This window comes from Fukomys damarensis, unplaced genomic scaffold (genome assembly GCF_012274545.1).
Source record: "Fukomys damarensis isolate Sample0158 unplaced genomic scaffold, DMR_v1.0_HiC HiC_scaffold_10, whole genome shotgun sequence".
Taxonomy (NCBI): domain Eukaryota; kingdom Metazoa; phylum Chordata; class Mammalia; order Rodentia; family Bathyergidae; genus Fukomys; species Fukomys damarensis.
The window spans coordinates 10,722,509-10,735,869 of NW_022900922.1; the positions used below are offsets into that span (position 1 = coordinate 10,722,509).

The 13,361-nt window shown below is 36.4% G+C and overlaps 1 protein-coding gene across 1 annotated transcript in view; it reads right to left on the minus strand.

The window, feature by feature from the left end:
- Window positions 1-13,361, minus strand: part of Ryr2 (ryanodine receptor 2) — a 409,294-nt gene that overhangs the window by 171,399 nt on the left and 224,534 nt on the right. The window contains exons 39-44 of the mRNA XM_033761774.1: window positions 11,233-11,338; window positions 10,213-10,356; window positions 7,792-8,065; window positions 4,891-5,005; window positions 2,822-2,954; window positions 1,533-1,636 (exon numbers count right to left, since the gene is read on the minus strand). Coding sequence (XP_033617665.1) covers window positions 1,533-1,636; window positions 2,822-2,954; window positions 4,891-5,005; window positions 7,792-8,065; window positions 10,213-10,356; window positions 11,233-11,338 — 876 coding nt within the window. The remainder of the gene's footprint in view (window positions 1-1,532; window positions 1,637-2,821; window positions 2,955-4,890; window positions 5,006-7,791; window positions 8,066-10,212; window positions 10,357-11,232; window positions 11,339-13,361) is intronic.

Here is a 13,361-nt window from a genome sequence, read left to right on the forward strand (position 1 = left end):
ATCATTGTTAATGTGTGTATAGATGCAAAGATTTCGGGTAACACATGGGAGGAAAGTCTCCTGAGGTGGATCAGAGCTGTACTCCTGATCCTGGCCTGGTGTGCCAGGAGGATTTGAGAGGAGTTTGCTCTTTTCACACTGGCCACACCTGTGCACAGAGCATCAGCGCAGCACTAATGCTGCTAAGACCAGGAAAAGCAGTCAACAGAGGGAAAACTCTCGAAGCTCACTGACATGAGTATGCGTGCATATATGTAATACATATCCAGTTATGTGCTGCAATAATAATGCCTCAGCCAAAGGTGAACTACATGCATGACCACAGTCCCGTAAGGTGTCTCCTACTGATGCTGTAGCTGTCTTAGTCTGTGTAAGCACACACTATCTACAGCATCTGCACAACAACAAAAAATTGCCTGGCGGCGCATTTCTCACAATGTATCCCTGTTAAATGATGCATGATTGTGTATGTGTGTGTGTGTGTGTGTGTGTGTGTGTACATATATACTTTAAATATAAACATCTATATAAGTTAAAATGTGTGTATATGTAATACACACAAACGTATTTTTCAGCCATGGTGAATAAATCAGTGAAGGGACTAGGAGGCTCTTAAGGAAGGAGGACAGAGTTTCAACTTTAAATACCAGGCTGTGGAGTTGCTGATCGAGAAGGTGATTTGGGTGCCAAGACCGCAAGGACAACTGGGAAAGAGCCACAGCATCTCTGGGGTAAGGATATCGCGAAATCTTGGGTTTTTCTTAGGGGTGACATAGAAAGTCTTCAGAGAGCCCAGGGCAAAGGGGTGCCGTCAGAGGGAAGGACAGACCAGAGCAGTGATGGAAAGGGGAGACGAGTGCCCAAACTGCAACCCCAAACCCACTTACTTATCGCACAGCGCCAACACGGCAGTTAAACCTGAATACAGTACCGAGGCGTTAGTTAGAAAAAACACAACCACCCATTAATCTTATGTCTTAGAAGATAAACAACAGCCATGCCGTAGGTTCCCCACCACTGCTCTAGGGTAATAAAGGGAAGGGGATTAGTTGATAACTTACAATGCGGTGGCAACTACACTATGGGCAAAGTTCTTCACCCGCTGCTCAGCATGTGTGTGGCTAAAAACACTCAGACTGCTTACCACTGATGCACTGTGCAGGGATCCATAAATGTAAGGCATGATCTAAAATGTATGTCTGAGATGTTAAAACAATTAAAAAGCTGAAACTGTATGACTAAGACAAAAGTGCCAGCAGATGTCATAAAAAGACAAAAATACCTACACACACAGATACAGTAAGTGGATTCCTCTTCCACAGAAAACTACTGTGATTGGAAAAGATACCATATCTGAAACCTCATGTTATTCATAATAACATACAATGAAATTACACAGAATGCAATACATATTGAATAACAACAGTATAATGATATACCATAATTCTAATACCCAACTTTTTATAACCCTCAGAAAGAGCTATGAGCAAGCATGGATCATGTAAGACAACCAGGGCCAGAGCACAACCCACCTTTTCAAGGTCCGGCTCACGCAAAGCCAGCGCTAGTTCGTTATTGTCCATCACAGAGGCTGCTGCCACATCCAGCGGTGTTGAACCTCTCATAGCTGGTGAGGCTAAGTCAAGCAAAGACGGGATCAGACTACGAATTCCACATAGACAGGCGCTGTTTTTCAAAACTTCATTTCTACATGCTACAATACTGCACTACTATAAATCGTTTGAAAGTTTAAATTTAAAATAATTATTTTGAATAAAAATGTCATATATTTATGTGCAAACGCGTTCCGAAATACATAAACATTATGGAATGACTCAATCGGATGAATCAACATATATTATTTCAGCTACTTAACAATTTTTGTGGTGAGAACACTTAAAATGTATTCTCTGATTTTTAAGAATACGCTGTTACTAAGTAAAATTTTGTATATTTCAGCAACTATTCAGCCCATTACCCTGAGCTCCTGGTAACCACTACTCTATTCTCCATTTCTATTAGCTCAACTTTTTACTGTTCCATTCATAAGTGAGCTCCTGTGGCATTTACCTTTCAGTGTTTGGGGTTTTCTTAATTAATTTTATTGGTGCACTTAAAGTATACGATATAATGATATTCATCATTAGAAATTTGCACCTTTGCATAATCCATCTTGGTTCTTAGTTTTTCCCCAATTCCCTGCCCTCCCTCCAACCCCTCCTTGGCCTTTTTTACTTAACATAATGTTTACCAGACTCATCCACTGTCACAACTGACACACTGTCCATCTTTCTAAAGAATTACACAGTCCTTTTTCCATGCTATCTTTATCCATTCCTCTATTGATACATGCCAAGGTTGATTCTATACCTTGGCTATCATTAACAAAGTTACAATGAACATCTGAGTGTTTATATCTGTTCAGTATAATGACTTCACTTCTTTTGGAAGAATATATGTCACACGTATGATCATGGGACAGTTTATTCTTAACTTTCTGCAGAATTTTCTCACTGTTTTTCATGTTGGCTGTATTGATTTTGATTTCTACCAAGAGTGTGTAATGGTTTCCACTCTAAACAATACTTGTTACATTTTTAATTTTATAACAGTCTTTCTAACAAGTGTGAGGCTATCTTATTATATGCTTTAATATGCCTTGGTGATGCTGAGTATTTTTACATATACCTGTTGCCCACTGGTGTATTTCTTTTGAGAAAAGTATTTTCAAAGTTTTGTTCACTTTTAACATTAAATTTAATTTTAAAATGTATTATGTACTTTATCTGAAAGATTAAATAAAAGTCATACATTTACTTACCAAGGCCAACACTGCTGTTTTCCAGTAAATAACTGAGATGATCAAACATAGCTTTTTGATTCTGCCTACTTATACGACAGAAGTAACAGAGAAAACGGCAACAGTTGGCCACCATCTTGGGAAAGGTGATTTCCTATATAAAGAGCATTTAGGTAGTTATTGAAAGCAAATGATCCTGATAAAAAGGAGCTTAAACATTGAGGTCTCAATCACATCATCAATCTACATGTGCCCATGTGTGCCAAACCTCAGATACTGAAGATCTTCAAAGACGTAGAATAATCTGTCTTGGTCTTGAGCCACTGAAAACCAAAGCTGGCACTAAGTCAGAAGCCCCATTGCCATCAGCGGGTGGGGTCCACAGTTAACCTAATACCTAAACTCAAAGGTAGCAAAGAGCCTTGGTTTAGAGATCAGGAAACTCAGTTATGGTTTCTGACTACTACTATTAGCTGTGTTTTCTTAGGAAATTATACAGTCTTTGATTGTATAATGTTGGGTTAATATGAATAATGATACTTTTAGTGAGAAAAAGAAAGGATTCCTGAGAGAATTTCTGAAAGATTCACAGTTTAGTATTTGGAACTCCATAATATGTCATTCCTATTAGGAGGAAGAGGAGGAGGAGGAGACTCCAAACCTCCTTGATTGGCACACAGCCTGTGTGCTGAGCCCCTGGACTACAAGGCTGATAGTGGGCCCTACCGGACACACCACTTCTTACCCCAGATGCTCCCCAAAGTCCTTCTTTAATGGAATATATTATGAATATCTTTTCAAGTCTTTTTAACTGGTAGAAAGCCTGATGATGGGAAATATAGTCTTATTTCTGTAATGCGAAAAAAAATCTTAAAATTTAAAGTATAGAAAAGTATTTTGTATATTTAGAAGCTATAAAATTATACTGATTTACACTAATTTATTTAATGTCAATTTACCAATTTAATTTTAAAGAACATTATTTTAAAACAAAATTTAAAAGTTCACTGTATAGTCTTTTTTTTAGTTTATTGGTACATTTTAGGTTTACAGTATAGTCACATTCATTACTGGGACCTTGTACCTTTACATGACAGGTCTTGGTTCTCATTTTTTCCCCTTGTCCCTGCCCTCCCTTCACCCCCCTCCTCCCCTTCCCATTTACAATCACTTTATTTCCATTTTTTCATTTTCTCATATTATTTTCTTTTCCCTTACTACCTTTCCCCTACTCTTCTCAATCTCCCTACACTGCTAGCCCTTTTCTTCCTATTTCACGTTGTCAATTATCTCAATAGGATTTTATGTACTATTATAGTTTATTCACTCCAGAGAAACTATTTGGTATTTACACATGTGTGACTTATTTATTTCACTTAGAAGTATATCCTCAATATGTATCCATTTTCCTATAAATGAACCTAATTTCTCATTCTTTATGGCTGAGTAGTATTCCATCTTATAGAAAAACCACATCTTCTTTATCCAGTTTCCAAATGATGGGCAAATGGGCTGTTTCCAAGTTTTACCTATCACAAACTGTGTCTCTATAAACAAAGGTGCGCATACATCACTGTGGTGTGATTCTTTTAATTCTTTTGGAAAAATACCCAGCAGAGGGATGGCTGGGTCAAATGGAACCTCTAGTCCCAGCTCTCTGAGGTATCTCCATATTGATTTCCATAGTGGTTGCACCATCACTGTATAATCTTACAACAGATATGTTCCAGAGAATCCCTGTTGAGTCCTGAATAGTTCAGAAATTGAGTGGAGCCAATTGTCTGCCTCATGAATGATGATGGCTGGATTTAACTCACAATTCAAAATAAATTAGGGTGCATTAACTTTTGAAATTCCTGGACAGCCCTAAATTAGAATAATTTAGGGGAAAGAAAATTACACAGCGTAAAGTAGAAAGATTATCACCACCAAGGAAATGACAAGTAGCACAACCAACTCTCAATCTCAAGGGTGGTGTTCTTTAAAAGCAGTCCTCTAAAGAGGATTTAAGATTGTTACGAACTCTCTGCCACCCACGTACTCAGGACATTATACTGAATAGTAACCAGGAATCAAAGACTCGCCTTTACCTTGGACTCCCCACCTCCAAGGACATTCACCATGACCTCCATCACGGTCTCGTGCATCCCAAGTGCTCTCATGAGATTAGGGTGCTGGTAAAACACTTTATTATTCATGATGTCCCTAGAAAGGACAGGGGAGAAATGGAAGAGAGCAGTGAGCTCAGAGAAAAAGTTACAAGAACATTTATCTAAGATTTTGGTAGGTTTTTTAGTAATAATGTTTGGGTATGGAAAAGTAAGAGTGGTCACAGTTAAGCCACAAATTTTAATGACTGCAACTGAATTTTTATAAAAATACTGATAGTCTACCAAAAGTGGTATATAAATTATTTGTTTTCAATGACAAGAAATGTTCTAAATATGTAAACATTCGTTACATGAAATATATTTTGGACACATTCCTAATCTAACCGTGTGTTCAGCTTTCTTTTGTTTAGAGACAACCATCAGTGTTACACCATGTTCATATATAAATTCTTTTTTTTCATTTTTTGCCTTGTGATGGGGATTGAACCCAAGGCTTTCCCATTGAGCTATGTCTCCAGCCTGTCTGTCTGTCTGTATCTTTGAGGCACAGTCCCCCTAAGTCACTGAATTTCCCAGGCTCCCAGCGGGTTGGGATGATAGACAAGAGCCACCATGCCTGGCTATATATAAATTCTTGATGTTTAAGTACCTCTGCTTTTCACATATTCTCCTTGCTGTTATTGTGACACCAGGGATTGAAGTCAAGGTCTTATGTATGCTAGACAAGCACTTTCCATTGAGCTATACTCCCTGCCCTAGTTATGCAATTTTTAGTACTACCTTCAATATTTGCATGTAAAATTACAGCAGTGATATCTTCTGCTATATTCACATTATCATTTCATATATTATGCTCGAAAAAATGCATATTCTCCAGGAGAAACTGAATGCTTATGATGTCCAGGTACAAGTAATCCAACTCATTAAAATAAACATTCAATTCTAAGAAACAGTAAAAAATACTTTAAATGATTCATATTGTTACTGAATTAAACATTACTGTAGGATATGTGTCAAAATCTAAGAACTCATTGTAAATAAAAAGCTCTGTGATTTCTATTATAATCTAAGGTCATATCAATGCAAGAGCTTTTTGCATAAAATACTTTCTTGCAAAAAACTGAAACTTTCTCCAATCTGACTTCCTTAATTGAATCACTCATAATCATCTAATAAATTTTAGTTATTTGACTTTAAGCAGATTTATAATTATACTGTCAAGCAGTTAGGTTATCATTTACTAGGCAAGCCCTTTATGTGAAATATTTCTGATACAACAAAAGTGGGCTTTTATTTAATACTATTTTGAATTTAACAATAATAAACAATGTATTTGTTAATGATATATGTGATTGTTTATGTGCGTATTTAAGAAAGAATTCATTTCTATGAAGGCATTCTTCTGGTCAATTCAAATCATATCTGATAAGAGGCTTCTTTAGGTAATATTTAAATGCTAATATTCAGATAAGATCCACGCTCATACGAAGATAACTTAACCTTTGCTTTTTGAGGATAAGCTTTTGTTTTCTGTCTTGGTTCTGTTAAACTTATCACTATCATTATTATTATACAACCATCATAATGCATTTGAAATATAACTTTGCAGTCTCTGTTCATGAATCTGGGTACCAAATACGCTGACAGCGATATACTGTTTTCTGAACTAAAGTGGCACTATGGGGTGCACTTGATTCAACTTAATTGGCTTGGAAACCACATAGAAGTTTAGTAAAGCATGTTTCTGGGTGTGTCTGGGTAGGTTATAGAGGTTAACACTGGATAACACATATGATCTTTGCCCCTTTATCTCTCAGGCTGGTCTCCCGGTCTGTGTCCTGACCTCCACAAACCAAGCAGTCTCGCTCCGGTATGTCCTTCCACCCTGATGTTTCTACCTTGGAACCGGTTCCCACAGAATGAATCCTCTGAAATCATGAGCCAAATAAACTTTTTCTTCCTTGAAGTTGTGGGCGCCTGGTACTTAGTGCTAGCAGCGGGAAAACTGATTAATGTGTACACATAAATGACATCATACAACTGTGTCCTGACACAGCTGTTTATCTCCTCAGCATAGGGGTGTCAAAGAAAAAGCTGGGTTATTCTACTTAATTACTTTTACTCAAAGAACCAACTCTAGGATTCTTGGATCTAGTTTATTATTTCTTTGTGACCTATCTTATTCATGCGGGAGGGACCTTCATTGTCTCTTCTTTTGCATTAGGGTTTTTTTATTCCTATTTCTCTTTTCATCAACTTTTAATGTTTTACATTCTAGATGTGCACATCTTCCAGCATTTTTTCTCATTACAGTTTAATTTATATAGCTTAAGTTTCTGTCATTGTGTCCTTTCCACCTTATTTTCATAGCCCCAAATTTAAAAGGTCTTTGAATGATGACTTTCAGAAAATGTTCTTTATTTTGTCATCACTTCTGAATATGGGATATAAACTTTAACCACCAAATCCATGTGACACACAGGTCATGCTATGGGATACTAAAAAGTATTTCCCTCCTCCTTTTTCCAAAGGCCCAGTACATGAAGAAAAGTTTCCTTATTATTTCTTGTGGTTGACTGCATGCTCCCCACTCACCACAGTTTTTAATGTGTTTTTATTATCTTAAGTTTTATGTATAATTGTATATTACTGAGGAACTGGAGAAAACACTCTAAGCTAATTGTCATGATTCCTTACCTTCTGCTGTAAAATTAGTCTTTAGTTGCTGAGCTGAAAAACATAATCTCTAGCAAAACAGTGACTTAATACCAGGATCATATAATCTAGACTGTATACTTGCATTAATGCACTCATTACAGTACTGATTGGTTATAAATTAGAAGACATTCCCAAGACAAAGCACATAGTTAAATAATTTACCCTAATCCACGAATCATAAGCTTCTCTTCTTCCTTGCCCATCCTTACACTCAGAAGGGAACGGATCTGCCCAAGGGAGGCCAGCAGGTTGATGGTGTCTTCTACAGAGACGCCGTTGATGGTATAGGTCTTTGGCAGCGCCCGGACCAGGCCCCCAATGCCATCGTACTGTCGATGCAGTAACACGAACATGGCCCTCACCAACTCAGGGTCTTCAATGACAGACTCCTGAGCCCACCGGACCATGGTCTCAGAAATCAACTGCTGGAGACTGGCTGTAGTGGTACCATGAGTACATTATACAAACAAGGAAAACAGGAAGAGAAGACACATCAGTCGAACGTGTCAAGTTCATAGGTCAAATCCCCAAAGTCGTATCTCTATTTGGACCCAAATTGAGAAGGCTAGGAACAGTCTTTGAAGAAGATAAACTTCATTTCAATATTATCCTATTTCAATAAAGATTAAGTCACACCAGGATCAAAATACAAAAACTTTCCTTAACAGGTATTCTTAGCATCAAACAAGCTCTTTCAAAATGGCAAACTCTTTTGCAAAATTACTACTGCCAGTCCCTAAGTAACTGACGGCATGGCAATTTATGCGACTCATCAGTTGGATCCACCATTTATTCCTGAATTTGGTCCACTATTTGGTTCCACTATTTTCCTTCCAGAAGATCTGATATGAATATCCTTATAAAGGTCAGTCATAGATTTTAAAGATATGTGCTTATCCAGCTGCTTATCTTCAGTTCAGTCATTTGCAAGAGTGACCACAAATAATTATGTTTTTATTTAAATGAGAATTCTGGACTGTCACTTAAAATATCTTCAAAAGAATTTGATTGTGAAGATATATTAAAATAGGATGTTATTTCAATTGTACACCATTATTTCTGATATAACATGAAACACTATTTATGTCAAAATAATGCAAACTTCCGAATCTCTCAAAGGAACTTAGCCAAATTACGTGGGGTTGATGTGACTGATTTATATACCTAGTAAGGTACTGTGCCATAATAGATTTCCACAAGTCTCAAAATCATAGTCATTAATAAGATCATAAATCCACTAACAACAAATTGTGGTTAATAAAAACCTTTGAACTATAATTTTGAAGATGACCTGAGTCAAACTTGGTTGTGACTCTGAAGAACAAATTTAGAAGTAATTACATGGATGAAGGGTTTTTATTGTAAGTTATTAAAACTTTTAGTGAATGTATTACTTTTTTTCAGGAAAACCCCTTAACGAGCCAGCACTGCATCTTAAAATCATGACACTCTTCAAAGTGGAGTAATAAGCTAGGTCCCTAAGAAGTTCTGGGTACCCCCATCAGGATGACCATGCCGTGCCCAAGGAACCCAGAGCTGAGGGGGGTTATTTTGTTCCCAGGAGTAGCACCCTTTGTTCTCAGTTAAATATGACATGTGATCAAAAAATACAGGGAATGTCTAAATTAAACAAAATTATTACAATAAAAGATGCATTGCTCTTAATTCTTCTCAAAATGCTCCTTCTTGCTTCTCACATTCATACCCTATTCTTCTAGCCATTTTCTGGAGCAGTCCTGGAAGCCTTTCACAAGTGGCTTAGGTTGCATTTTTGCAGCTGCCATGATGTTGATATCCTCAATCAAATTAATATTTACCTTTCATCATCATTGTGACACCGAGGATGAGCTAGAAGTTGCACAGTAACAGGTCTGATGAAGAGGGTAGAAAAGGACATAGCACAATATTTTCATGAGCCTTCCTTTTCATTGCATGACACTTGGCAGCAGTACTTACCATATTTTTTATTGAACTTTGTAAATAGTGAGAGAGTATTTACAGGGGGATGAATGACAATGTGACTTTACCGTGATAATTTTTTTCATTCTAAGATGTACTGTAGTTTGCAATCACACTGTATAGGATAAGGATGAACCAGAAAGGCATAACACTTTGGAAATGTTTTAAAACCAAAATATGGTTATAATCAGTACCTGTTCAGCTTTTAAAAGAAAGGTTTATTTTGATGCAATCACTTTAAAATCAATTATAAGCATAGTATTTATACATGAGGGCAAAATGTCTCCCCTTAAACTTTCTATGAGAGTATCTGATAAAAAAATCTGAATTACTTCTTTTGAAAGCCCATCCACCCGTGTCCTGCTGCAACCTCTCACCCTGGTCCTGAAAATACAGTTTGTCACCGTTGGCTACTTCTAGGAGCTATCACCATGAAGTTAAGATTCTGATTCTGGGAAATTGTGAACTCCAAGGTCTTGCTAGATTTTTGGAGTATAATATTCATTCACTAAAAAAAAAAAAACTCAGTATGATATTCTTTCAAGAGTAAATATAAGAGGAATGTGCACTCATTAATAAATGTCATGGTCAGGTTCCTGTGCCAGAATTCATTCGTATGCTTACAGGATTTCTGGGCATCACTTGCAACTGGCTTTTCTGCTTGTTTCTTCTTCAGGTATGTCACCTTTTCCACCAAGGACAGCAGGCGTCCTCTGATGGTTAAATCACTGTTACCATCCAGAGACCCATCTTCATCAAGCTCAATCCCTAGCATGGGAAAAAGCAAAGAGAGTAATCGAGAATTCTGCCTTCAGATGCCATGGACCTAACCAATCCACCACATCACTCATGCCCAATTTCTAACCTCTCTTCCCACCAAAAAGGTCGGTTGTATTTTGATAACTTGAGAGACAAAGAACAGGCACAATTAGGTGTCCTAAACCAGGGAATGCTTTATATCTGTGCCAATAATTCTAATGTTTTAGAGTACTCCTTTCTTTATATTATATGCATGGTATAAATTCAGATACTAAGTGACGCTTGTCATTCATAAAATGAACACATGTGTTCTCTTCATTTAAAATAAGATAAACACAGTTCCACTGGTGATGTGTGTGTGTGTGTGTGTGTGTGTGTGAGTGAAAGAATAACTAATTTATTTTCTTTCATTAAATGACAGGGCTTATCTATATCATGTTATAAAGGAATAAAGAACTATACATATAGAATATCTCATCAATTCTCTTTTGGGTTTTTTGTTGTTATTGTTGTTTTTAGCTTACTGGTACATTTTAGGTATACAGTACAGTTTCATTCATTATTGGGATCTTGTACCTCTACATGACACGTCTTGCACCCACCTAGAGCTACATGTCCCCCTTACCCCTTCCCTAACAATGAGGAAAGAGGGAGAAAAGAGAAAATTTCAGTCATCTTCAGCATGGTCTTACTGCCTCTCTGATTTTTCAGGCCCCCTTGAACTGCCACATAGTTTGCCATAGGAAACATTCGTATATGAACTTCTAAGTTCTAATACACAGAGACGCTAACACCCTCCTCACAGAGATACCATTCAAATATGTAGTGAATCTTATATATGGATTAAAAATATATATTTATTGTTGTAAACCAAGGAGATGTTACCACAATGTGTCATCAAATCTTCATGGAAATCCAAGAGTTGGTCACGAATTTCTTCAGGACATGGACATTCACTTTTGTCATCCTTAAAATTGAGAAGCATATTGATCTGAAAATAGAACAAAAAAGAAAAATAGCAAGAGAAAAAAGGAAATTTCATGAATTATACAGAAAAAGGAAAACTAAAGGTGTTCAAAATCAGTTTTCAAGTATTCACAAATTATTGCCCAATAAATGAAAAAAATCATTGTATTTACTGTTCCATCAAAAAATACATTTGTAGCCAGGCATGGTAGTGTACGCCTGTAATCCCAGCACTTGGGAGGCTGAGGCAGGAGGATTGCTGTGAGTTTGAGACCAGCCTGGGATACATAGTGAGTTCCAGGTCAGTCTCAACTACATAGGGAGACCCTGCCCCCTCACAAAAAAACATTTGTATCACAAAATAAACCAAATCATCCAGAGTTTAGCAGGATAGAAAATAGTGACACAATGTTGATCTATTTTTCTGAATTTTACTATATGACAGACTCTTGCATACTTTTAGAACACTTAACTAAGGGATCTACTACAATATTAATGACTCCGTTAAACTGTAGGACACTTTCTTCCATTTGTTTTAGCTTTAAATAGAGTAATAATAAATTTAGAAATGAATGCTATCCCATATTTAAGAAAATTTTTGTGATGCTTTTGCTAAATTTTTATTTTAAGATAACTAAAGATTCATGTACTACTGTTCGAAATAATACAGAAACTGTACATGCTTTTTACCCAGTCCTCCGGCGGCAACATTTTCCTGTCCTTCTCAACTTGCCACACAGACAGCAAAGCGTTTTGTCATAACAAATAATATTTATTGTATTAGAGTACAAAATCACCAGTACAGCCAAAACACTGGACAATTCCTTTGCCTCAACAGCTCCTTTTGTGACCCTTTTATGGCTGTACCCTCCTATCACCTCTTCAGCCTTAACCCAGCAACCTCTAATCCATTTTCCATCTCTATAATTTTGTCATTGTAAGAAGACTTTTAGAAGCAACATACAGTGTATATACATTCTCACATAGCCCATTTTTCAAAAATAAAAGATTTGACATTTATATATAACTGGTACAATATTATATTTTGATACATGTATCACTATATGGAGAATAAATCAAGTTAGTGTGAATTAACTCTGTTAGGAATCATCATCTCATCTATTTGTCTTTATGTATGGGAAGGTGGTAAGAAAATTCCATGTAATCTTTTGCTGGCTATAGGAGCTGTACTGATTTTCCACTTCATTTCTGTTGAGTTTAATTTGTATATTCTCTGTTTTCTTTGCATTTTTTAGAGTTTGGCCACTTTATTAATCTTTTAAAATATAAACAGATTTTGAGTTCATTTTTTTCTATTGTTGTCTTGTTTTTCTAGTTTGTTGATTTCTGCCCTTGTCCATGCCAGTTCTTTTGTTCTGCTTATTCTTATATTTAGCTCTTTATATTTTAATTTTTTAAAGTGGCATTTTATGTTACTGATCTGTTTCCCTCATTTAAAGTGTGAACATTTAACGTCATAAATTTTCATGAGTTATACCTATTTTTTTCAGCTTGGTATATTTTTTAGTTTCCCTTGAGACTTCCTCCTTGAATGAATTATTGGAAACTATATTGTTGAGCTCTTAAGAGCTGAAAGATTTTTCGGAATTCTTTTGGTACTGACTTCTAATTTCACTCTAACATGATTAGACAAAAAACATTCTGTATCATTTTAAGTCTAAGAAATTTGGGGGGGATCATCTTCTAGCCCTGGCTATGGTCCATCTTCGCAAAGTTTCATGCACCTAGAGATGAATGCACCTTCTGTCATTGGGCGGAATGTTCTACAAATGTTGACAGGCTCATTATGTGATGATATGATGAGTTTTCCTATACTGGTTTTTATGTCCAGCTATTCTCTCAATTATTTAGAGCAGTTTTAATGTCTGTGGGATAATTGTAGATCTCTCTCTCTTTTTGGTTCTAAAAGTTCTGGCTTTATATTTTTACAGCTCCGTTTAGTGTGTGCCCATTAGTCTTCTTAGCAGACTGACCCTTTATCACTACATACTACTCCGATCTCTGGCACTTTTTTTTTTTTTTTTTTT